The 25,750-nt window shown below is 55.9% G+C and overlaps 1 protein-coding gene across 1 annotated transcript in view; it reads right to left on the bottom strand.

Annotated features, from left to right (window-relative positions):
* Nucleotides 1–25,750, bottom strand: part of ADAM33 (ADAM metallopeptidase domain 33) — a 74,876-nt gene that overhangs the window by 32,523 nt on the left and 16,603 nt on the right. The window contains exons 3-4 of the mRNA XM_030563388.1: nt 20,411–20,487; nt 5,024–5,099 (exon numbers count right to left, since the gene is read on the bottom strand). Coding sequence (XP_030419248.1) covers nt 5,024–5,099; nt 20,411–20,487 — 153 coding nt within the window. The remainder of the gene's footprint in view (nt 1–5,023; nt 5,100–20,410; nt 20,488–25,750) is intronic.

Below are 25,750 nucleotides of genomic sequence, written 5' to 3'. Positions count from 1 at the left end.
CCCGTGGGCTCCTCGGCAGCCTGAGGCCCCATCTCCCCAGGCCACAGGACTGTGGCTGTAACCACAATTCAAGTCTGGTGCCAGACAAGCTGGTTTCTAACACCCTGTTCAGCCACTCGGGGTGTGTGAGAGATTTAGGATCACCTCTGCCTGCAGAGAAACAGACCCGAATACATTGGACGTGAGGTGCACTGGGGCTCCAGCGTGGTTTTTAAATATCTTTAGCACAGCATGGCCCCTACTAACACTGCCTGGCCAGACAGCAACGGCTTCATGCTATCGGTTGCTAAACAGAGCTCGCCACTGAAACTAATGGGGCTTGAAACCAGACAGCAGGATCCGGCCTTGTAACAGAATCCAGTTTTGCTCCAACTGTGTTTAGGAGGCAGTGTGGTCCTGAGGGAAGGCAGAATCAGTGCAGCAGGCTTTCTGTGAGGGATTGAATTTCCCCCTGGCTCCATCCATCCACCCGCTTCCTTCCGCTATGACAGCTCCACTTCAGGGCTGTTTGCCCTGCCTGTCTGGTGGGAGCCTTAAGAGAGGAATGCCGACTGTTAAATCCAACTTTTTCCTACACCCACCTCTTCCCCAGTTCGGGCAAGGTCAGCTGACAGGCGACCCTCACAGTGCCATGCCAGAGTTGGGGTAAGGGATACCTGGCAAAGACACTGTGCCCACCTCTGGGGTGGAACGGGGCTGCTAATCCACAGAGCCCAGAAACAACCTGCAAATTGAGGACAGGATCTGAAAAGCAGAGAGCTGGTCAAAAAGCAAAACAAATGGAAGAGGGAATTTGGTGATTTTTTCCCCTCAGTGTTTCCTCTGCTTTACAAAATGTGGCATGTTTCTCTCTCTCTTTTTTACATTTAGGCCTGGTCTAAACTATGCGTTTAAACCGAATTTAGCAGCGTTAAACCGATTTAACCCTGCACCCGCCCACACAACAAAGCCCTTGATATTGATATAAAGGGCTCTTTAAACTGGTTTCTGCACTCCTCCCCGACAAAGGGAGTAGCGCTGAAATTGGTATTGCCATGTCGAACTAGGGTTAGTGTGGCCGCAAATCGACGGTATTGGCCTCCGGGCGGTATCCCACAGTGCACCACTGTGACCGCTCTGGAAAGCAATCTGAACTCGCATGCACTGGCCAGGTAGACAGGAAAAGCCCTGCGAACTTTTGAATTTCATTTCCTGTTTGCCCAGCGTGGAGCTCTGATCAGCACAGGTGGTGATGCAGTCCCAAATCCAAAAAGAGCTCCAGCATGGACCGTATGGGAGATACTGGATCTGATCACTGTATGGGGAGACAAATCTGTTCTATCAGAGCTCCGTTGCTTTGTCATTCCGTCTTCTGTATTTGAAAAAAATCTCCAGGCTGTGATAGACAGAGGCCACAGCACAGTGCTGTGTGTCAAGCGTAACGGAAAGCCAAAGAATCAAATGGACACTCATGGAGGGAGGGAGGGGGGACTGAGGACTCCAGCTATCCCACAGTCCCCGCAGTCTCCGAAAAGTATTTGCATTCTTGGCTGAGCTCCCAATGCCTGAAGGGTCAAAAACATTTTCCTGGGTGTTTCAGGGTATATGTCATCAATTTACACCCTCCCCCCCCCGCCCGAAAGAAAAGGGAAAAAAAATGTTTCTCGCCTTTTTTCAATGTCACCCTATGTCTACTGCATGCTGCTGGTAAACAGGGTGCTGCAGCGCTCAACACCAGCATCCCCTTCCCGGTGGATAGCAGTCATATTGTACTGTCTGGCATCGTCATCATCAGCCCGTGAGTGCTCCTGGCTGGCCTCGGTGAAAATGGGAATGACTCCTGGTCATTCCCGGCAGATGGTACAGAACGGCTGGTAACCATCTTCATCATAGCAACTGGAGCCTGAGCTACATCAGGCCCCTACCCCCCTTTTCATGTCTAAAGAAAAGATTCTGTACTCCCTGGACTATCATAGCAGCGGGATGCTGGGCTTCTCCACCCCCGGCACCTTTAATGTCCTGCCTGGACTATCATAGCAGGACATTTTATCTCACTAAAAAGTCAGTGTTTCTTATTCCTGCATTCTTTATTACTTCATCACACAAATGGGAGGACACTGCCACGGTAGCCCAGGAGGGTTGGGGGAGGAGGGAAGCAACAGGTGAGGTTGTTGCAGGGGCACCCCCTAGAATGGCATGCGGCTCATCATTTCTGTGGGATTTCTGGGGCTCTGACACGGAGCGGCTGTGCTCTCTGGTTCTCTAGTAGACTTGCCCCATATTCTAGGCAGGACTGACTATTTTTAGACAAAACAAAGGAGGGAATGATCCAGGGAGTCATTCCCATTTTTGTCCATGCGCCCCCGGCCAACCTCAGCGAGGCCAGCCAGGAGCCCCCATGACAGCAGCAGATGGTACAGAAAGACTGATAACCGTCATCTCATCGCCAATTTACAATGGCGCACAGTGCAATAGGGATGGTAACCATCTCTGCTACCTTGCAAAGGCAAATGAATGCTGCTGTGTAGCACTGCAGTACCACCTTTGTCAGCAGCATCCAGTACACATACGGTGACAGTGACAAAAGGCAAAACGGGCTCCATAGTTGCCGTGCTATGGCGTCTGCGAGGGCAATCCAGGGAAAAAGGGGGCAAAATGATTGTCTGCTGCTGCTTTCATGGAGGAAGGATTGAGTGACGACATTTACCCAGAATCACCCACGACACTGTTCTTGCATTGGGATCTCAATCCAGAATTCCAACGGGTGGGGGAGACTGCGGGAACTATGGGATAGCTACCCACAGTGCAACGCTCCAGAAATCGATGCTAGCCTCGGTACATGGACGCACACCGCCGAATTAATGTGCTTAGTGTGGCCGCGTGCACTCAACTTTATACAATCTGTTGTACAAAACCGGTTTATGTAAAATCGGAATAATCCCGTAGTGTAGACATACCCTTAGAGTTGGTTAAAAAACAGGGGGAAAATGTCATAAAATTTGTCAGCATTTCCCCTGCATTGTTTGAATTACAAAGTTTGAAATGCAATGGAAATGTTTAGGTTTGAAAGCCACCGAAAGCCACATGCAGAAGAAGATTGCGCCGACGATCTGGGGGTTCGGCAGACAGAAGGAAAAGGGAATCTAGCCAGGAGCGCAGAGTTCCCAGCACTATGTGGACAAGACATGAAAAGAGCAGCTCTGGGTAAGGAGACTGCCCGTCTAAGGGGCTTGGATGGCCCCCGTGACAGTCATACCTGACATTCTAATGTGTTTATCCTCACAACACCCCTGTGCGGGGGTGAAGTCAGCTGGAGTGCTCACTCTCTTTGAGAATCCGTGCCATAAACCAGCCACAGCACTTGGAGGCCCCCCAACAGAACAGCCATGTCAGCCCTCTGGAACTACACAGGCAGGGTGCGCTGTCCGGTGGTCACAGCAGGTGCCTGGGAGTCAGGACTCCTGGGTTCCATTCCTGCGGCTACACTCGCTGGCTTTGCTTCAAGTCGCTTGACTGCAGAGTGCCTCAGTTTCCACTCCCGCAGCGCGTGTTGGTTTATGGGTGTTTCCATGGCCACTCCCTCAGGGCAGAAGCCAAGCTGCTCCCCACAGGAACACAGTCAGATGGGGAGAGTGAGCCGCCCTGAAGTCATGAATGACCATTCAGTGCCCAAGAACCCGGCTGGGAAGGGTTTATATTACTACTCTGCGGGGGTCCCCCTAGCTTCTGGGTGCCATAAGCAACCCCCAATAAAGCAGGACTCCTGAAACCAGAGACATACGGTGGCTCCTCAGAGAGCCTGCAAGCGAACAGCAACAGTCCCATCCCATAGAAATCTCCACAAACAATACACACCCCTGCACTGTGGTCCTGATGGAAGCCTGTCTATGCATCTATGGGATCTATCTGGCCCTCATATCACCCCCAAATCTGAGTGCCTCCCAGGCCTTGCTGGAGTATCCTCCCAATACGCCTGGGAGGCAGTGCTATTATCCCCAAGGTACAGAGGGGGAAACTGAGGCACAGAGCGGCTAAGTGAGTCACCCAGTATGAAGGCTGTGGGGGAGCAAGGAATGGAACCCATGTTTCCCACATGTTGGGTTAGAGCTCTGGCTATTGGACCATCCTTCTTCTCTCTGGTTTGGCTTGTATTGTGACTTATAGGCTGTGACTTATATTGAAGAAGAGGTGACCCTCACGGCCAGTACTATCCTCCGTTCTTACCAGCCTGCACCCCTGGAGGGTCACCACCTCCAATCTGGAGGCGATAGGATACAGGCTGGTGAGAGGGAGGAGATGCAAGTGGTGGAGCGTCACCGATTGGTGAAAGATGCTGGCAGCAGGGAGCCTAGAGAGAAAGAGAGGCCAGATTCTCAGCTGGTGTAAATCAGCAAGCTCTGGTGATTTCAATGGAATGAGCCTGATTTACACCTGACAGTCTCTTCCATGACTGACTGGACAGACATGACAACTACCTGACCTCTACATTTACCCACCTTCTCTCATCCCACAAGACCCCAAAGCACTGTACAAAGCATGAAGCTGTCTAGCTAGCTCTCTAGGGACTTATGATATCTGAGCACCTCCCAACATCCCCAGAGTCCAGCTGGGCTGTCTAGGCACACATTGTAAAACCTCTCTTTCCCATCCCCTCTTCCCAGATTAGGTACAAGCACTACACAAGTATCACTTTGCCCACCATTGAAATGCAGCCACCTCTGCGGTGGAACATGGCAGCCGTTCAACAGTGGCACCACATGATAGTTTGGGACAGGAAGTGAAGGGGGTTATAAATAGGTAGAATGCAATAACCTGCACTGGGTGGAATTTGCTTGGGACAAAACACTCCCAGGCTTCCAAGAAGTGCCACCGGACCCATAACGCCCGCAGCAGATCCTGAGCTTTCCAGGTCATTCAAGGGACAGCGTGGCCAGGAGCACAGCACCCCGAGCCAGGCACCAGTTTAGCATTGACTCAGACAAAAGAGAGTCACCAGCACCTTTGCAAAATCTCTGCCCTTGGCAATGCCGGGCACCCTACTCACGGTGTAGTTGGGAGACAGCGTCACCGGCTGCCCGCCGGCTGCATAGTGCGTCTCGGTGTAGTCTGGCGACAGCAGCCTGCTGGGAGAGAACAAGAGAACCCAGTGAGCACCCCAAGTCTTCCTAGTCCCTCCTTATTTTACTGCTTAAGAGGGGCAAGGACTAGCCCAGTAAAAGATGGGGGCTGGAGGATTACATCTGGGGCCTTTCTGCTCCAGGCATCTACACCGAGTGCAGACCAGGCCAGTAGTGACCGACAGCCAGGGCCACCTGATGGCTGCTTGGCAGCCAACCTGCATCCATGGCACAGAAAACCCCGTGGTCCCTGGCACTGATCGCCACCCTGCCAGTCAGACTGGGCTGGCTGCTCAGCCCGGTGGTGGCCGCACCTGCTACAGGCTAGGCCGTGGGAGCAGAGTGCTCTCGCTGCACCGGTTCTGCAGATCTACCGAGAGCCTCAATGCAGATGCCTTCCCTGCAGGCCCCTCTCGCTCGGCACGTGGCGTTAGCATCACGCCCCTCCCGCCGAATCACAGCACAGACGCCAGCCATCCCCGCAGGCAGACACCGCAATGGACTGCACACACACAGACGTGTCCCTGGACACACACACAACACACCGAGGCCACGCAAACACCGCCACAACCGCATCCGTACACACAGACACACACCCCTGTGCGTGCGCACACCTCACTAAGCGTTTGCACAACTAGGCACACCCAGGAAACAGGAGGGGAACTGGGAGGGGTCGATCGGGGAGTAGGGGGGTGGGCAGGGAGGGTGGTGGTAGAGAAGAGCCATGCCTGGGGAAGGGGATAGGGCTAGGGGAGCCAAGAGCGCATATGCCAAACCCAGAGCCCCTAACCAGCTCCCCCAGTGCAGCCCCACAGAGGGAGCCATTAAAAACCAAGGCTGCGGCCTTTCCCAGCCCCAAGACCCTGTTCCCTGTCTGTCCCCTCTCCATCGGTGTTACTCGGTGCATTGCGTAGCCCCAGCTGGGGCCTATGCTCGGCTTTCATGGTGATTTGCCCCACAGGGTGGCTGTGGCTCACCTCATCAGGCCATGGGGCAGAGAGCTGCTCGGCTCTGCCCCACTCACCAGCACTGAGCAGTCAGGGGCCACGGGGCGGAGAGCTGCTCGGCTCTGCCCCAGTCCCCAGTGCTGAGCAGTCAGGGGCTGTGGAGTGAAGGGATTTCAGCCTGGAGAAAAGCGTGGACCCAGGGCCTGCTCACAGAGATCCCTGGCGGGGAAAGGAGCACGGCTCAGCCAGTAGGGTTGGCTGCTGCCTGGACCCCACTCCCCTACCTCTCTGGCTCTGGGAGTAGGAGACACAGACTGAGCACGAATCACCACCTCTAGCTTCTTCCCAAAAGGCCTTTGAGCCAGAAGTGCTTTGCCCCCTTCTGACCTCCCCTTTGGCTCCCATCTCAGCTGTCCGCTTATGGGACACTCCTGTAACGTCTTTGGGGGGATGGAGGCAAGAGGAACGGAGATCCGGGCCAGATCTGAGGCGGGAGGGCAGTGGGGAAGCAGCTGGGTCCTGCTGCTGGAGCAGGTGACCCCCACAGAGCTGGGGAAGTAGGGCAGGAACTCAGAGGGAGGTGCAGAGAAGGGGCTTCTCAGACCTGAGGGGATTTCAGATCTAACTCCAGGGGAAGCTGGACTTCCTACAATCCCACCCATCCACCCACATACCCGCCACCCGTCCCTGACCAGTGAAGGCCAGGGTTGAAGACTGTCAGGGATGCCTAAATCCAAATCTGCTTGCCCCCCTCCTTTGGGAGCTGCTGGACCTGGGGCACGACAGACGCAGATAGGCTCAAGCCAGGGGCCAGGTGCAAGGACTTAGGAGAAATAAACCTAAAACACAGTCAGTCAGCAAGATCTCTCTCTAAATGCTATTCCTCAAGGAAGAGATCGCAACAAGAAAACTCTCCAATGCCACGGCCTGGGGTGTGAATCCCACCCCCCACATTGTCAGGCCTCCCTTAGTCTCCTCCAGGGGCATGATCTCCACCACAGGGCCTGGGCGGAGTTTGAACCCAGCACCAAAGTGCAAACCTCTACTACTTAAGTTAAAGGAACAATGCCCTTAGCTGGCAGCAGAAGTAGGCTATTACCCTCTCTGTGAGGGGGATGCAGCCTATGCTTTACAGGCCTCTGACACAAATAGCCCATTTACAGCCCTGCCAAGGAGCAGAGGGGAGAAGCTGTGCTGGAGTTAACCCCTTGATTGCCATGGATCCGCTGCCAGATCACTGAGGCAGCAGCATCACACTGCAAAGTTTGCAATAGGGCAGCACGCTGTGTTGGTCCCTGCAAACATGCTCTGCACTGCAGAGGGGTGGGAATCAAACCACCACCACAACCTCAACGTGCAGAGGGAGCAAAAAAATTACATAGCACCGAAGGGAGTAGGGGGAAGAAGACCAACAAACTTGTCAGAGCCTCAGAACAAAACCGGGATCCTAGTTTTGGGTGGGGGAAGGGGGCCTGGGGGTCGGCTCACTGCCCATCTCTGTTCTGGCAGGGCAGAGGGAGGGGCATGTGTGCAAGACCCAGCCCCACGCTGACAAAGAAGCCTGCAGGAGTGGCAGGATGATCCAGGCAGAAGGATGGTCCAGTGCTTAGAGCACTAGCTAGGCCCTGGGAGATGTGGGTTCAGTGCCCAGCTTCGCCACAGACTTCCCGGGTGACCCTGGGCAAGTCACCTCGCCTCACCTGCAAAGGGAGGCGTGAGGATAAAGCCTGTAAAGACTGAGGCCCTGAGATACTACAGTGACAGCGGCCTTCTAAGCCCCTAAGCCAGAAGACGCTGGTTCTGAGAAGCAGCAACCCCCGCCCCAGTGAGTCACTTTCCCACAGCTGTCTGTGATCTCTCAGCAGCCCTGCTACGAAGCTCTGCAACTGCCACCTCCCAGCCCAGTGCTGACAAATGGCTTCCTGCTGTTTGGACGGACAAAAAGTCTCGGTAACCGACAGAACGTGTCTAAAACCCAACGCGAAGGCAGCGTTTGCCTCCTTCGGGGGGCTCCGGGAGCAAAGTGAGGGGGGTTAGACTACAATGACCCCCACTGGAAGTTGGCCATCTTTGCTCTCCAAGTTCCTCCCCTTGCAGCCTGTAAGCCAGAGCTCCGAACCTGGAGCGGGGCCAGCCAGGGTAGTCCAAGGGGCAGCGCGGTCGGAGGAAGGGGATGAGCTTGAGCAAAATTGCTAGTGGTGCAGCATATTAGCCTGGGGAATCATCTCTCCAGGACATGATGGCTCCATCTCATAGGGCACTTAGACGAGGCTTCAGAATATGCTCTGATGCGCCACACTGCTCTGGCCACAGCACTGCCATCCTGCAGGACCCCCAAGGGCTACACAAGCTCTGCACATGTGGACCCACATACTCAAGCAGTGGAATCCGTCCCCTGAGCGCTATAGTCTCTGCTTCTGTTCCAGAAACGCCCTCTGGCCCTCCTGGCTTTGAAGGAAACCTTGGCAATGTAACCCAATGCAGTGATGCCTGCCTGAGTGTGCAGAGAGCCTGAAACAGAGGTGTGAACTGAGAGCCGAAGAGGGCAGTCTGAATATTAACCTTGTGAGCTATTTCACCACCGATCAGTTTGGCAGAAACATCTAGTTACTGTGCTTCACCCACAATCCCAAACTGCCTCTCCAAGTGCCAAAAGCCCCATCTGCCTCTCAGCTAGTGACCCAAACCTCCAGCATCTCTCCAGCCATTTCTGGGATGCAGCCATTCATGGCCCATGAAAAAGTCTCTGGCATCCCAAGCTGCAGCTGTGGGGACAATCAATGAGCTGAATTCAGCAGGATAAATGACCCAAGAGCTGCTGTGCTGATCACAATGTGAATTTTCATATCTCAAACATCTGGATTTGCATTGAAACAAAACCGCTGCAGAATTGAGGGCTCTTGCCACAGAATTCAGCTTGCTGCTGAGTACATGGGGCCTTGGCCTGGCCCCAAAACACACAGAAATTACATTAATCACCTCTGAAATGCAGCCACTTCTGGGGGAGCCGGGACATAGTCAGACAGACAGGGGGCAGCTTGCCGGAAGCCCTGCAGGATTTCCAGCGTGCAGCGAGAACGGCCATGGTTAAGATCTCCTCTGAAAGAGCCACGCAGAGCTGTTGGCACAGAACTGTGCTTGCCTAGGAGGTCAGAGATGGCTCTTCAGGGGGCTGAATGTATGTTTCCCAGGAATCCACGGAGCTGGAATCTCCTGCTTTGGCCAATGAGTCATTCCCTCTGGCTCAGAGGGAACTTTCATGCACTGGCTGGAATGGGGGAGAGAGCCCTCTCCAGGCCTGCGATTCAGATGCAAGATGCCAGTGGATGCCCGTCCTCTCCTAGGCGTGCTGGCAGGAGGACGCTCGCTGTACCCATCCGGAAGATGCAGGAGGACACGGTCTGGAAACTCCTCCAGGGCAGCAGAGACTCAACCTCTCGAGCAACAGACAGGGCAAAGGGCAGCAGGCTGGAATTGAGGCATATGCTAGGAAAAGGCTCCAACATGCAAGAGCAATTGGGCAGGCTCCTCAGGGAAGGCAGCGGAGGAGCCCCGGCTATGGAGGCTGGAGAGCAGGGGGAGAGGCATGGAGCAGCACTCCGCAGTGCCGGGGTCTGGCCCGAGTATTCCTTTCCTCCTGGGGGGTCCTGTGTGTGTGTGGTGACAGCCATCAGCCCACGGGCAGTGCTGTGAGCAGCGAACATTGTACAGTAACAGGACAGAAGACAAGAGGCGACATCACGTTGTGGTGGGAAACGTGAACCCAGAGCGCGCTTCTCCTGGCCTGCTCCATTCATCCCCATCCCCCCGTAGCATCCACTCCTCTTCTTCGCTTCTGCCCCCCCCCTTCCTCCACCAGCCCCTGCCTCTCCTACCTTCGTCCTGGGCCCTTCCCTCTGCTCTGACAGGCTGGGACCAACGCACCAGGGCTCCCCAAGGATGGCAGGGAGCTAAGCTCTCACGAGTCACAACCATGAGGCCACATCCCCAAACGAAGGGCAATCCATGATGAGTTCCCATCCAGACAGTACTGTGCCCAGATACCATGGTGCTGGGCATCTGGGACACATCCTAATGAGGATGATGTTATTTAAGGACCCAATCCCACAAAGTGAGTTCAGTAGTAGCTGAGGGGACCCAGCACCTTGCAGGATCAGACCCTGATGGCTAGATCCCTAGCGGGTGTAAAGCAGCGCGGTTCCACTGAAGTCAAGGGAGCTGCACCGATTTACATCAGCTAAAGACCAGGCCCTAAATATGTAGGTTACTTCCAGGCCCATGGGCCCCACCTGGTCTATTTTACACCACAGGAAAAGAGGGAAAAGCAGATGGAGAAAAAAAACAAACAGCAGCAAAAAATAGCAGCCAACGCTTTCCCTCTCTTCTGGTTTCTTATTTTGCAACCAGCTGAGCCGTAACATGTATTTGTGGGTTCTGGGACCACCCACTCCTTGCCCGCCCCACCCCTGCCTGGGCCAATCCGCTGGCACTGACCAAGCTGTGGTTTCCCACCTCCTGGCAATTAAAAAGGAGCTAAAACAATCGGGCAGCTTGACCTTTAGTGCCCCATGTGTTGAGAGCGGGGCCATGCTCTGCTCTCGTTGGTAGAGCACTGGAGTAACTCCACTGGCTTCGGTTACTGCAGCTTTACCCCGGTGTAACTGGAGCAGAGGTCAGTGCAGAGCGCGGGGGCGAGATCTGAACAAAGACTATTTCATGGCAACAGGACGTCTACCATCAAAAAGGATGTGACGTTCTTCACAAACTGGCCACGAGAGCCCCACCAAAATGCAGCCACCTCTGGGGCTGAGGGCATCAGAGATGGGGGGCATTTTGGCCGAGTACAGCAAAGCAAACCCCTATGGTTATGAAAGTTCCTTGAGATCTTTAATGCCCCCAAGACCTACCTGATATTCTTTAGGACCTTTACTCTCCCTTCCCTTTCACCCATGGGAGCCAGGGCCCATCCCCAAAATCATGGAGATGTCCGACCTCCTTGGATCCATCCCACTTCCTGTCCCTCTGACTCGCAGGACAATTAAACAGTCCCAGACTCCTGCTGGATATCACAACACTGAGCACTCCAGGGGGAACGAGCTGGTACATGCAGTGCTCGGCGGGTGCCTGGCACTTAAAGCCAAGCCCCCACTACCAAGATCGCTCAGGGTCACAATCCCATTCAGCAGGGAAATAATTAAGAACCACCACTGTCAGGATCCCACTCCTCGGCACCTCTGCCCAGCGCAAGAGATTGCTAGATGTATGGCGATCCCTTGTCCTAGCCCTGGGAAAGCAGCACCAGTGACCATGGCTGGACAGTGCTTAGCTCTGGAGTTCCCAGTAAGAACTCCACAGCTACAGCTGCCACCAGCCGCCCATTATCCCATCAGACAGTCCAAGCCACTCTGATCACGAGCAACGTCGCTTGAGCTCTTTCCCCTGGACACATGGTCCTTGAAAGGCCCTTCAAGCTCTATGGGGTAATTATCCTGTAGCCTCTGACATCACCTGTCCTGCAAAGCTCTCAAGCCACGGTACAACGAATGAAGGCTCAGGGACTCGGAGGTAGCATGATTATCCACTGCACAGACACACGAGAACACATGAAGCTAAGGGCACAAAGTGACTCGGTGGCAAAGGCCAGGAAGAGAACTCAGAATTCTCACTTTCCAGCGGTCTGCTCTAGCCACTGGATAATACTGCCTGCGATTGCAACAGCGCCTACCCCAGGTCCGCACTACAGACCGAATCTAGGGCCTTCAGCACCTGAGGCCTCGACCTCCCAAGCTAAAGGAGTACCTCCATTAGCCTGTAGCAGTAGAAAGCTGTTAGTACACTAAGCAAGTGAGCTATACAAGGTGTATAAATCATTAATAGGCTTTAATTCATTCACCTATTATAACGCTAATGGCCAAATGCTACGAAAGCTTCTTTGAAAAGTCGATGCAATACAGACATCCATCTCTCTCTATGGCCTGGCAGCCCTGAGAGAGAAGGGACAGGGTGATCTGTTCACAATGAAGTAATTTATCTGAGGCCAGCTCCTGAGAGGATTTGACCTCTGGGCTCCTGAACGAGGGGCGTGGCTGCACTGGTGCAAATGAGAGATTGTTTCCACAACAACTTCCATAGCGTTTAGCCACTGGGTTTCAGTGTGCAAACTGGGCTGCCAGAGGACTGGCTGAATTACCTCCAACAGGGTCCTGCCTCTGCAAAGAGACCTTTTCCCATTGCAATCAAAATGGGAAGCTTCAAGCAAAGAAAGCCTGAAGAACTCTCCCGCGAGCTCTCTCTCGTTGTTCTGGCAAACTGTATCTTAGAAAAATAAAACTGGGGAGGTGAGAGGGCTATTTAGGATGGGATTCAATCCTCTTCTTTTCCCTTGCTCAAGGAGAATCAAAACTATTTTAAAAAATTTTAATTAAAAGGTTTACAACTCCAGATCAGGAATGTGTACAATGATGATCCCCAGCTAGTGTAAATTGACCTTGATCCATCAAAGTCACTGACATTGTGTTGATTTAAACCTGCATGGCCCAAGAACTGCACCCACGCTTAAAACAAGCTGGCAAAGTCCGTCCGTCTTCTACTTCCCCCGTCAGGGCTCAGCATCTCCCTTTCGCTCGCTGATGAGGTCACAGCTTCCTCTGTGGTTTGAAGAGGAACGGAAGCTGGCAGGTTTGGTAGCAGAGATGCAGATCCAGGAACTCAAGTCAAGAGGGACGCCCTGGGGTCACTTTTACTATCTCTGGATATAGAAAACGAGGGGGCTGGATGGGGGAAAATGAGGCTACACGTTACAAGCCAACAGCCCCAAGCCAGCTCCTCCTTGCTCTTACCGGGTCTGATCTAAAGCACTTGGAAGTCAATAGGAGCCTTTCCACTGACTTCCGATCGGACCCATGGTTCCCATGGTGTTATGAGAAGCCCTTAAAGGGGGGAGGAGGGAGGGAGGGCACACACAAACCTTTGTAGTGTTTTGGATAGACAAACCCCTCACCCCCATGCTCAGCTCTCTGTAACACCTTCTGCATACAATGTCAGCAAGGTCCGAAACCTGGGATGTCCACCCCCACAGCACAGACCTCCACCACTTGAGCTAAAGGAACAGTTCCTTTAGCCAGCAGCAGCAGTAAGTTGTTATCGCCTATAGGACCAGTGGCAGAAGGAGAAGTGACACACCCCTTCCCAGAGTGCTGTGCCATTGCCCCTTCGCGAATGCAAACAAATGCATGGTCTCATGCTCCTCCCTCCCTGCTCCCAGGGATGCCAGCACCTTTTCACACACCTTAGGTGTGTGAGCGCACACTCTCTTGCGCACCCAACTCCCCGCTCGCACAGCCATGCTTTCTTCCCTGCAGGGAAACTCCGCTGCTCTCTGCTCAGAGCCGGCATCATTACTCAACGGACTTCTTCAGCGGTCAGCATTTTTCAACAAAAGCGAGCTCTGGTTTCCTTCTGGCTTGTCCCTCGTTACCCAAAGCAGCCAGACGGCCGCAAACGAGCCTGGCTTCCAAACGTTTATGGCCCGATGCTAACAAGGGAAGAATGGGAGGGCTGACAAACAGGGTTCATCAAATTAAGCCAGAATGAAATTTAAACTGGTCTCCAAGCACTGCTCGCTCTCTCTTATTACAGCATGCACAGTTTGTAAGCAGAGGAGTGGGAGAGATGCATGGGAAGGTTGGGAAGAGACTGCTTTTTATCCCCTACCACATCACAGACATGGGTCAGGGTTACAAAGGGTACACTCCATGTCAGAACCAAGGCCAGTACTCACTGCCTCCCAGCACCCCAGTTATATACATAAATGTACCCTGGTTTGTGTCACATGCCTCGTACTGCATCGGGCTACGGGAGTGGAGACCTGTGTTAAAACTGGAGTTTTACTGACCTTAATATCCAATAACCAAACACAGCTTGCACAACACCCCACATTCACTCAGTCTCCCCGGGGCCTCCTCTTGCCTTGCTTCCCCACTGTGTCCCCTCTAACCTCTTGGGCAGAGCTCCTGACCCAGTTTAGGGGTTGGCCTGCAAGGGACAAGGTGCCAAGAAACTCAACTCTGGTGTTCCACTGTCAGTGCTACACGCGCAAAGCTAGCATGAAGCCTGAGTTTAGCCCAGAAGCCAGTATTGGATGCAGGCAAGGGCGACCCCACCCCGCACAGAACTAAGAATAAACTCCCCCTGCACTCACTGCCCCAGAAGGCATCGTCCCGCAGGTGAGAACCCTCCATCAGTGGGGGCCCCACAAGCTGCCTCAATGCCCTGCTGCTTCCTGGTGGCAGTGACGTGCCAACACAGGTGCAACCACAGCAAACCCCCAGGCCAGCCTCAGGCTGTTCGGGAGCTGACAGAGAGAAACCCAAGCCAGCCGCCTGGCTGTGCCGAGGTCCCCGCCTAGGCAGAGTGCAGAGAGAGAAGAGCCCAGCTGCACGTGGTGCTAGTGAAAACCCTGCAGATTTCAAGCCCTATCTAGCTACAAACCACGCATGATCGGAACCGGTGACTGGGAAGGGGAGGACACGTGACCCTTCTCAACCTGCTGGGTCATCCCCAGGGCCCCTTCAGTCGGTATTTCTGTGGTTAACTCTCCTTCGCTGTAACAGCACTAGCCCTGGCCAGCAGCAGGGATGGAACCTAGGACTTTCAGCACCTGAGCTGGGCTGTCGTTCGGGCGCTGAGCGAGCTCTGGGCCACATGGGTCAGCGGGTCTCTCTCGCTCTCTTCTTCATTTGTTGCCCTTTGTGACCCTCCCACCCCAGGGCCTAGAGCCAGCACAGGCGGGGATGCTGGGAGAGCACTTCAGCGGACGCTCGCACCTGGCTACTCACATCAGCACCAATCAAAGGCTGATGAGTTTGGGTTACGCAGGTCGGGTGAGAGGATCACAACAGGCCCTCCCCTCCCCAGCCAGGCCTGAGGATCCAACACACTAACGAAGGGGCCACAGAACAAAGGACCCAGCTGGGCCAGGCGCAGATTTCATGAATGGGCCTGCAAATGGCTTTCCTGGACTTTCGGCCAGGCAGTTAGATGGGAGGTGACCCGGACAAAGGCTGCTACATAGGAACTGGGCCTGCTCCTCCTGCCGCTGATACCAGTGTAAATCGGAGCAGCTCCACTGAGGTCAGAGGATACATGCCCGTGGAAGAGCAGAACCAGAGAGAGGAGAATCAGGGCTAAGGGTGAGCCAGACCCTCTGCTGGTGTGAATCAGCAAAGATCCACTGACTCCAGAGCAAAGAGAGAAGAGCCAGAGACTCCCTGAAAACCACTGGGAAGTTGCTATTGATTTAACATGGAAGGAGCTCGGAGAACACCATGATGGGCAGTCGCGCAGAACGCTAAGAGGGACAGACAGACCAATTCACAGCAGCTGGGGATCTGGCTTGCTGCATAGCGCAAGGGGAGGTACAGGCCTTGGTACGACGTCGTGCCTTCCTGGCCGACGACAAGGCCAGACTGCGACCAGGTACAGGGGCATGAATGCCTCCTGCGCCCGCCCTGTCCAGGGCGAAGGTGCCGCCCCAGGAGTCCTCGCCCAGATCAAACCCAGAGATTAAGAAGAGACAAAGAAATGAGCACAGGCCCCTGCTAAGATTATTATGCCTGAAGCATTCTCTCCCCGCTGCTCCCTGTCTCTCTCTCTCCTTGGTTACTTTGGAGAGCGTGTGTTTCTTCATTTCATTTGGTTTCCAAAATCAAGTCTACCTCCAAATACTTCCTGCCTAGGTCTGGCTCCAAGCTAAATACGATGTGTAGCAGGGCTGCTGGTGGGAGAGGGCTGCAGTCTCTTCTCTTGCTGTTTTTTTGATCCGCGCGGACACAGCGTGTAGAAGAAATAACATTCCAGATCCCTGGCACGAGGAGGGTTTCGGGCCAGAGGGCGAGGCACAGGCTACGGAGAAATGATGCTGCTAGCACCAGCACAAATCCAAACTAGCTCTGAGCAGAGGAGATGCAGCGATACAGATGGACCGGCCCCATTAGCACTGGAGCTGAGTGCAAACAAGCACACAGGAGAGTCATGTCATGTCAGGCAGACGCTGGCTACTGGGAGCATCAACAGGATTTTCCCCGCGTGGTCCTGCCTTTGCTGGTGCGATCTCACCCAAACCAGGAGGGGCCCCAGAACAGCAGTGGGGGGCGGGGCTTCTAAACACCTAGCGCTGGTCTAACAGTCCCACTCCACTGGGGGCCCAGGGAGGCACTTCTGAAAATCCCACCACATGGCATCTTGAAACTCTGCCCGGGGCCTGCACGCTGCCACTCTGGCGAACTGGCCTCATGGCTGGCTGACAGCGCAACGCGGCGACGAGTCCATGCTGCTCGGCCGTGCCACAAACCACTAACTCCACCCTTCCCTGCCGTCCTGCTGAACGTGCCAAAAACATCCTTAGTCTGGTCTGCTCATTACACATCCCGCGCCTGCCCAATCCAGCTGGGATCCAGTGCAGAGGAACGAGATGATGCACAGGAAAGGCTACTGTGGCAGCATTTCCAAAGAGAGCCAGAAATCCCAGAGGAAAAGCCTTTTCCCGGGAGATTTCTAGTCCAATATCCAGACCTAACAGCCTGAGCGAATGCTCAGAGATGCCGGGGAAAGGCCTGCACATCAATGCAATACACTTCAGCTGCTGCGCAGATTCCTGGGTGTCTAGCTGCAAGGACCCTCCAGATCTGCGTCCATCGCTATTTAGGATCAGAGGGTGATGGAAAGTCTTGCGTTAGCTAAGGGATGGGGGCCGAGGGAGGGGTGGGTGTGGGACATGGAAAAGAGAGAGATCAGATCCTAGCGCGAGATGCACAATTCCCCAGCTGGCTCGGGGAGGTTGCTATCAGCAGGAAGCTCACAGGGTTGGTACTTCCCTTGCAGGAGAGAAGAGCCAGGGCAGGGTACTAGTGACTCAGTAGGGGAAGATGAAATCACCCCATTCACACGCACAGGGCCCAGGAGACAACAGCGCCGCAGCCGGCCCGGGACCCCGCCTTGGGAAACGCCCGCCTCGCTCCCACGGCCCAAACGGGGGCCGACTCACTCTTCAGGGAGAACGTTCTACCCGCTTCATGGCAATCGGGTGGGAGGCCTGGAACCAAAGTCCTGCGGCCTCTTCCACGGGGACCCAGGGTGACAGGTCCTGGAAGTCCGCCGTGGGGAGACGCCTCGGGAGCACCTCACACCAGTGGTGGGGACGCTGGCGGTGACTCGCCCCTCTCTGGGTGTCAGAGGCAGGAGAGAACATCAGCCAAGCGCTAAGCCCTGAGAGCAGCTCCTGATGGAAACCAGAGAAGGAAAAGCCCTGGTCAGGCTGTGGAGCAATGCGGGTGATTCCTCATAGTCTGGCGTCCCGCGTTTGGCTGGTGTAGTTTTAAACACTCCCAACGAAGGAGTGTCTGTCACGGCCCTCGGGCAGGCTGTCTCCCAGCCTAGCAGGCAAGCGGTTTGTGGTGCTGGGACAGAACATGCTCTCCCGGAGCGCTCGGATCCACACCGAGACTGCACTGCACACGAGGTCAGAACTTCCTTTGGTTAATTACGCCCTCAAGCAACGCCCCCGCTCACTCTGCTCAGTGTGCACTGCGGCCGCCCCCACGACCCCAGGAGCAGCCAGAGAGCTGCAAAGGAAAGCGCCCAGGCACCCTCTCTATCTAGGTGCCCATCGGACCCCCAGCGGGGTCTTATCCTCCCTACTGCTCTTATACTAGCTAGTGAAAAGCATCACTTGAGCTTTTGCCCGGAGGCCATTGCAGGGAATAAGTGGCTTCCCATCCCCTTTTACAGCTCGGGAAAGGCGGACGCAGGGGCCGTGGCTTAGATCACCCGGTATGTCCTGCAGCCGGAGGGAGCTGGACTCCAGCTAGCACAGGCGGCAGCGGCAGCAAAGAGAGAGCAGGCTAGTGAGCCGAGTACGTACTCGGGCTCTGTGCCAGGTCAGAGCTGCCCACTCGGAAACCTGCGCTGTGCTGCTTCCACTGCTCTTGTACCCGCGCCAGCTGGACTCCTGCCAGGATGAGACTCCAGACCCCTGCATGCCCAGGCCCGTGGTCTCGAACCATTGGACCACAATTTTTCACAACATCCCTCTCCCCATCCCCCAGCTCAGTCTTCCCGCCCCATCCCTAAATGTTATGTCTTACTCTCCCTCTTATTCCACTGTATTTCACCTCACATGGGCTACTTCTGCTGCCACAGCATGTCCCTTGCCCTCTTCCCAGGCCAAGATACCACCGGGCATCAGCAAACTTCATGCTTCAGAGCACAGGCTGATGGCCTGCAGGGTCAGGAAGGAATGCCTCCTTCAGCCCACCCCGCTCCATGTAGAGCAACAAATTGTATTTGACAGGGGATCAGTCTGCCCTCCATTGAAGCCATAGGTATTGGCCACTGTTGCAGGTGGATCCTGGACCCACACAGGTGGATGCAGGGTCTGGACCAGGTAGGCAGTAAGAGGGAGGCCAGATGGACGAATGGTTAGTGCAGCAGGTAGTTGAATACCACACGTTAGGGCTCAGGATGGGGCAAAGATAACACAGGACTCCTTGGCCCAGGGATCAGATCCAGTGCCCGGGGAGGTGGCAGGACCAGCCCGGTTCGGGCGTCGGGGAGGGGACAGGCTGATGGTGGGGGGGACAGGCCGGTTCGGGCGTCGGGATATGGAACCAGATGGCCCAATTCAGCACAGCTGTTCTTACTGCTTCTCTGCTCCCTTCACCACTCCGCTTCTCTCACTCCTTTCCTGCTCACCAGCCCCTGTTCCTCGACATCCTTCTCTCTGGGCTTCTCCTCCCACCGTCTCTCACCCCAGACCCCTCTCCCCTGGGCCTCTTTCACCGCCTGATCTGACTGATTTTTCACGGCTTTGCTGCTGCATTCAGGAGGGAAGCTGAAAACGGTCTCTCTGGCCTGAACTTTCACTGGTTTAACGCCCCGCCAGGGCACAGCCCATCTGCAAACAAATCCCTGTCCCAGCGGGACCCCCGGCACCACTGACCCCCCTGCCCGCCAGCGAGAGCCCCAGGAGCCTGGCAGCTTCTAGCTGCTGAAACCCAAACAGTTTGGCCGACTCTCCCCCGCTGAGCTCCATGCAGAGTCCAAAGAGCTCAGCTTTCATCAGCGGGCAACTCGTCAGGACCGCCCTGCACCAGTTCCTCAGCCGGCACAGGGGAGCACTGGGTCAGAGGGGGACAGGGAACAGACACTGGGACGCTCTCAGGGCCATAGCCTGGCAGGGGAAGCCAGCTCTGCACAGAAGGAAGAAGGGGTGTGTGGCTACGGCACTGACTGGGACTCTGGGGACCCCAGTTCAAGTCCCTGCTCCGCCACATAGCGGTCCCTGCTCCCCCTCCGCAAGTCAGTCCCTTAGCCTCCCTGTGCCTCAGTTCCCCCAGTGGTGCACTAGGGCTACTAGCACTGCCCTCCCCCACTGGGAGGCAAACTTCACTGGGACAAGCAGGGCCGCAGACACTACAGCGATTTCCGGGGTGCACCCAGCAAGGGGTTAATGGTTTCACAGCTTTTTTGAATTCCAAAACAGCACAGGGAAGGAAGTCAAAGCAGATGGCTTCTGAGACACCCTACAATAACAAGCCATGGTGCTCAGCCCTGTCCCTGCAAACAATCCTGTAAAAACAAACCAGTGTGGACGGATGAACAACCCTGCAGCAACAATGGACAGCACACGGACCAGCCCCCACAAACACCCTGAGAAGAACCGACAGGCCAGCCCTCACACACACCCCGGCACTACCAAAGCAACCCACCGCTTAGGAACCACTGCATTCGGCTGTGATTCACCGAGAAACCACGGCGAGCCGGCAGTGGCTCCCTAGCCCAACACACGCAAGTGGCCCACTGTCTACTGGGCGAGTGCAGCTTGCCTGAGAGTGGTCACGTGCCCGCGTGTCTGAGCGGCCCCCGGGAGAGGAGGTGTCCTGAATCACCTAGACCCCCTGCAGCATGTTGTCGTGCACACCCAGCGCCAACGGCGCGTAACATGCCACCGAATCCAGCTCCCACCGGCTCCCACTGTGCGAATGCCTGTGCCAGGGACTGGGAAAAGATGCCCCTGGCAAGTGTTTGCACTGGCACTGCAGGGAGGGAGCGCGCCAGGCAAGAGGCACGTTCCAGGCTGGCAAGGGAAGGAGGGAGGGAGCTGATGGGCAGGTGAACCAGGGACCAGACAGTCGACAGTGTTCGTGGCTGAGCGGCGACACAAGGGCATGACAATCCATGAGAGCATCACAGACGATGCCTTGCACGGCCAGGTGGTCCATGCAGACACCCCCACCCCGGACACCCCTGGACACCTGCTGCATGCATCCAGTACCTGCAGAGCCCCCGCGCCCTAGGGTGGATACTTACTGGTTCCTTTCCAGTGCCAGGATGAGCTCCCTGCCCTCAGCAGTCACGGCCACATCCCCCCTGGCGGGCGCTGGTACCTGTGGAAGGAGATCAAGGGAGGAATCGGGTCACAAGGGAAAGCGGGGGAGACATGGCAAACCGCTGCACAGCTCTGCCTCTACTGCCCGCTCCTCCCAGGCCAGGAGATCTGCAGAGCGGGGAATCAGCGAATGGGCCACAGCCAGCCCCCCTCGTGTAACAAACCCTCCTGCAACAGCCAATGAGCAGATCAGCCCTGCACCTGGGGAGGTAGGACTAGAACCCTGCTCCATCTGCTGCAAAAAATGCAGGCCCCGCCGCTCCGGGCAAACAGAGATCTCCCCAAGTGGAGCGCTGGCAGCAGTATTAGGCCCCGTAGCCTCTCCGGGCGTACCCTGAGACAAGGATCTGATCACATACACTGCCCTCTAACGTGGGTTCCTCCCGGAGCATGGCCAGTCGCCAGGGTCCCAGACAGCGGCCTGGCCTCTCCCGGGAAGGGGAGGAGGCTCTGGTGCTGGGAGTGTTACAAGCACTGGACAAGGGATGGGTCTCAGCCCAGGGGATCACGACTGCCCACCCCACCCCGCCATCCTGTGTTCCCCAGGGATGGGCTGGCTGACTTCACAGGCCTTCCCCTCACGCCTCTGAACCCCCAGGCTGGGCTGGCCCCGCTCTGGTGTTTGGCAGCACCCGCTCTCTGATTGCCTGTACACACTGCCTCTGCTGGCTCCTCTCTGCCCCTAGCCCAGATGGGCAGCATGCCATGGCCTCCAGAAAGCAGGGGAAAGGCTGAGATACCCTCTCCATGCCTCCATTCCGGTGACACTGCTCCTCATCCCAGCCCAGACGCCAAACTTGTCCTTAACACAGCTCTACCTCCGTAACGCTGTCAGGATCTGGACTCTGGCGCCCCTGAAATCCCTCCTTGGGTCCTTGCCGCTTCCCACCTGGACACCTGAAACCCCCTCCCCGACATCACTCTCCAGCGCCTGCTCCCTCAGGCCAGGGAAGCCTGTTCTCAGGCCATCACTCGACTCCCCTGACTCCCCTAGCCCAAATCCAGCCCCTTATGGATATGCCTCACCCACTGGACCTCTGACCTCACCCCTGCCCCTCGCTCTGCACCTCCTATTCTGGCTGCCCTCCCTCTCACGGCTCCCAACAGGGGCCCATCACATCGCAGTAGGGAGCCCAGGGAGCCAGGTCCACACGGCCGTTAGCACATTGCCGGGAGGTGCGCAGGATGCTCACGCCCAGGCTTGCCACATGCTGATGGACTGTGTAGACAGGCCGGTGAAGTGGATCCAGAGCTGGTGCAAGGTGTTGCCCAGAAAGTCCCAGCGAATGAGGCCCTCAGCGTAGTCACGGAGTAGGGGCAGCCCAAGCTGCCCTGGAGGGACCAGTTCTCTGGGTGAAGGGAGACTCCCGGCTCCGGGATCTCTAAGTCTGCCAGCTCTCAAGGAGGTGCCCTGGGAATGGGACGGAAACCTGCCACCTCCTTTCACAGAGCCCCCCAGACTGCGGCCTGATGGGGGGGTCGATACCACGCTCCAGCCTCAGGCTATAAAGGAAGGTTTAAGTCATTGTCCCCGCCCGGGGCATTATTGGTCTTGAGGGGCCTTCCACTGATGCCTAAGTCCAGCTCCTCCCTCCAGGAATAAAACCACCCTATTGGGTTTAGCTGGGAGATCTTAACTATCCAAAGGCAGCCAGACACCCCTCCAGGGCTGGGGCTCAGAGGGAGCTCTGGGGGCCCTGAATTCAACAGCAGCACCGAGGGAACATGAAATTTTCACACCAGTGGAAAATGAGAGACACAAAGAACATCTGAGAGGTGGAGCAGAGATACGCATGTGCGCAAGAATGAATTGGAAACATCCCAGGGAATACACAGCAGAACGAGACGGGATCCCCGCCCCAGATCGGAAAAGGGGCATCTCTTCCCCACGGACAAAAATAGTTCTTGGTGTTTGCCCTGAAGTAACACCAACCACGATCCAGGCCCAGCTGTGCTAGGAAGAGACCACCCCTGCCCCAAAGAACTGAACTGAAAGCGGCCAGGGTTATTATCCCTCCAAGCAGATGGGGACCCAAGGCAGAGATACTAAGGGCCTGTCTAAAGTTGCACAGGGAATCTGTTGCAGAGCAGAGAATTGACCCCAGTTTCTAAAAGTCACAGTCCAACTCCCTAACCACTAGGCCAGCCTTCCTCCCTGAAAACTGAATTCCAGCCCTGAGTAAGGCATCCCCTGTCCCCAGGAGCTAAGACGCCCATCCTGGGGTGGGACAAGACTTCACAGCTACAACCCAGCCAGCAATGCCTTGGGGCTGGCCCCATTCCATCCCATGTCAGCCCACAGAGTAAGAACCCAGGGGACCTTGGCAATTTTTACAAGCAGGAGAGGAATCCAAGTGGTAAGCTCACACCAGAGGAGACTTCCTGCAGCCAGCGTGGGAGCCAGCAGCTCTGCTCCCTGGGCCCTGCTACAGCTGGAGAGTAGGGAGGACAACCTCCCCTCCCCACTCCATAAGGAGCTCTTCCTCTTAACCCATAGTTCTTGCTTTTAAATCACCCAGACCTCCAAGCCCTGCCACTTCCCTCCTCCCCACCAGCTCAGCCTCCGACACCTTGAGTCCTGTGCCCAGGGGGGGCTTGATTTTGCATTGCACAGCCACCGACACCAGTGCAAAGTGATCGTGAAACAGCCCCTAGCGCTCTGCACTTGTGTAAACAGCTGCATGGCACAATGGAGAACTGGACCCTTGCTCTGCATTTCCTTCCCTTTCTCTGCACCCTGACAGCTCCCTCCAGCTGGTCTGCCAGCTGTCCAGGCAGGGCCCAGCGTCCCGGTCTCCAAGCCCTGCACTCGGGCGACTGCAAGGTTTGTCATGCCAGGGCAGGGGAATAAATAGAAATCTCAACTTCCGGGCACTGCATAACACACAGCTGTTAAAATACTGGGTGCAAGGGGAGGAAATTATTGATTCAGCTTCCCCAGGATGCTACAGACTCCTGGGCTGGGCCCCGCAGTTCAGGGCCTTGTCCACACGAGAGGACCTGGCACAGATCCCATCGGAGCCAGCCCTGCTTCACACCAGGGTGGCCCCATCTCCACAGGGGCTTGGCACTAGGGTACAAATCCTTGACATAACAGCAGCTCTGCCTGGCTAGGAGCAGCCCTTCCCCCCCATGCTCTGTGGGCTGGAGCCAGTGGCTAAAAACAAAACTCTCTTTGAAACAAGGTTCTGCTAAGCCTCATGCACAGCAACCCAGTGGCACAGACTTGTGTCCAGTACCCCACTCCGTGGGACCAATACTTCAACAGAGTGCCTTGGACTCCAACCGGGGCAGTTCCTGGGATTTCAAGCTGCCCATACGGCTCCTGCCTCTTGCTAGAACCAGCAATTCCTACCCAAACACCGAGGCCCCGGGATCACAGTGCTGCAGGAAAGTGTCCAGGCAATGGGGAAGATTCAGCTCATCTGCTGGGAAAAGCAGCCAAACGCGGAGTCTCTGACAGAGACCCGGGGCGGGAATGAAGAGCTTGCGTTCGCCTGTCGTGTCCCTGCGTCATGCATTTGTCTGATTGGCCAGCGCTCTGCAAGGTGGAGCTGCTCACCGAACAGATCAGAAAGAAATATCCCATGCAAACTCCATTGTCGAGTGCTGAAGTGACTCCAAAAACTCCTACCGCCTGGGCCAGGGGCAGAGACGCCAGGGGAGGACCTGTCACGGGCTCCCACATTCTGTCTCCGCTCTAAAGTGCTCCTCTCCCTGGTGGCAGCGAGTAACAGAGAAGAGTGCAGCATTTCTCCAGGCCTCCACTACGCAGCCAGAGGGGAGCCGGGAACTGGCCGCAGGCATAGGGCGACCACCTTTTCAAAAGGCAAAAGCAAGATGCATGCTCCGCCCCCTCACTGGCCAAACCCTTGACTCCACCTCTTCCCAAGGCCCCTCCCTACTCCACCTCTTACCCCTGAAGCCCCCCTCCCCTGAAATCAGAGGGAGCCGGGGTCACGGAAGATATGCAGACCCCTCCACCTGCCCTGGGTTGGGGAGCAGGGTGCCTGAGAGCAGCCCCCAGCCCACATCCCTGCCTCCCATGGCATGCCATCCAGGGCCAGTGGAGGATTTGGGCTCCCTGCCCAGCTCTGGCTTCCAGGCTGGCTGGAGGGGAGGTCTCGGGAGAAGAGAAGGAGCAGGGGCAAGGTCTCATGGCGGGGTGGGGGTGGGGGGTGCGCTAAGGTGCAAGTGGTCACCCTATCTGGGCACCAAGTGAATCTAACAGGGGGGATTATGGGAGCTTGGCCCCACTTCTCCCACAATTCCTCAGGGTTCCAGGCAGCATCCTACAATCTGCACCCAAAACTGCTGAAGGGAATAAGCCCAGAGGCAGTGCAAGGTACCCTGGGATACCCACCCATGATGCAGCACGGTGCTGGGCAGAGCCATGGCCCCAAAGACAATGCGACTCACACCAAGCCGAGCACCACTGCGAGTGCCCCCAGTCGGCAGGATTACATCAGCCAGAGCTTCACGGTGTGCGCACAAGGCCCGGAAAGCTAGATCCTTTTCTCTGTCTCTCTCTCTGGGTGTGGGTTTCGATCTCTCTTAAGGTCTCTCCCTGAAGTTACTGACTCTGTTTATGTCTCTCTTGCAATCCGCCCCTCCTTTCTGCTCCTCCCAACAGACAACGGTTTAACATTTCCCTTCGGCAAACAAGGCCCTTGCAAGCCAAATGACACATTGAGTCAGTCTCCTGTTTCCCAGTGAAACTGCTGTCATTCCAGAGCCATGTGCTTATCAGCAGAGCAGAGGGAGAGCCCTGGGCGGGCTGCCAGCCCCTCCAGCCAGAACGTCCTTCCAGGGACCATTGCGAGGCGTGGTGTTTTGTCATTGTTTAGACACATGGATTAACAGGACCATCCTGATCATCTGGTGCAACCTCCCTCACAAGCCAGGCCTGAGAAAGGCACCCAGAGATCCCAGCCCAGGGGGATCCCAACCAGCTGCTTCATGGGAAGGAGTTTCTGGAGTTTGCAAAGGTAAAGCTTTTGGCCCTTCTCAGTCTCCGTGGCTCATGCCATCTCTGACCTCTGCGGAGACTGCTCCCAAGTGGCAGAGCTCACTGGAGCACCTGTGCACGAGGAAGTCAGCTGCAGCCCACCACCTACTGCCAGGCAGCCACTTCTAGATTCCTCTTCTGGGACCGGCAAGGTCCCTTGGCCTCTCACCCTGCCAGTGAGAGGTCCTCACAAAGGAGGAGAGGAGAAGCTTTGTCTCCTTTGGGAGAACTGCCTGTGGGTGGAGAATCATAG

The sequence above is a fragment of the Gopherus evgoodei genome, chromosome 5 (assembly GCF_007399415.2).
Source record: "Gopherus evgoodei ecotype Sinaloan lineage chromosome 5, rGopEvg1_v1.p, whole genome shotgun sequence".
In the NCBI taxonomy this organism is placed as follows: domain Eukaryota; kingdom Metazoa; phylum Chordata; order Testudines; family Testudinidae; genus Gopherus; species Gopherus evgoodei.
This window is presented reverse-complemented; position numbering and strand designations above follow the sequence as displayed.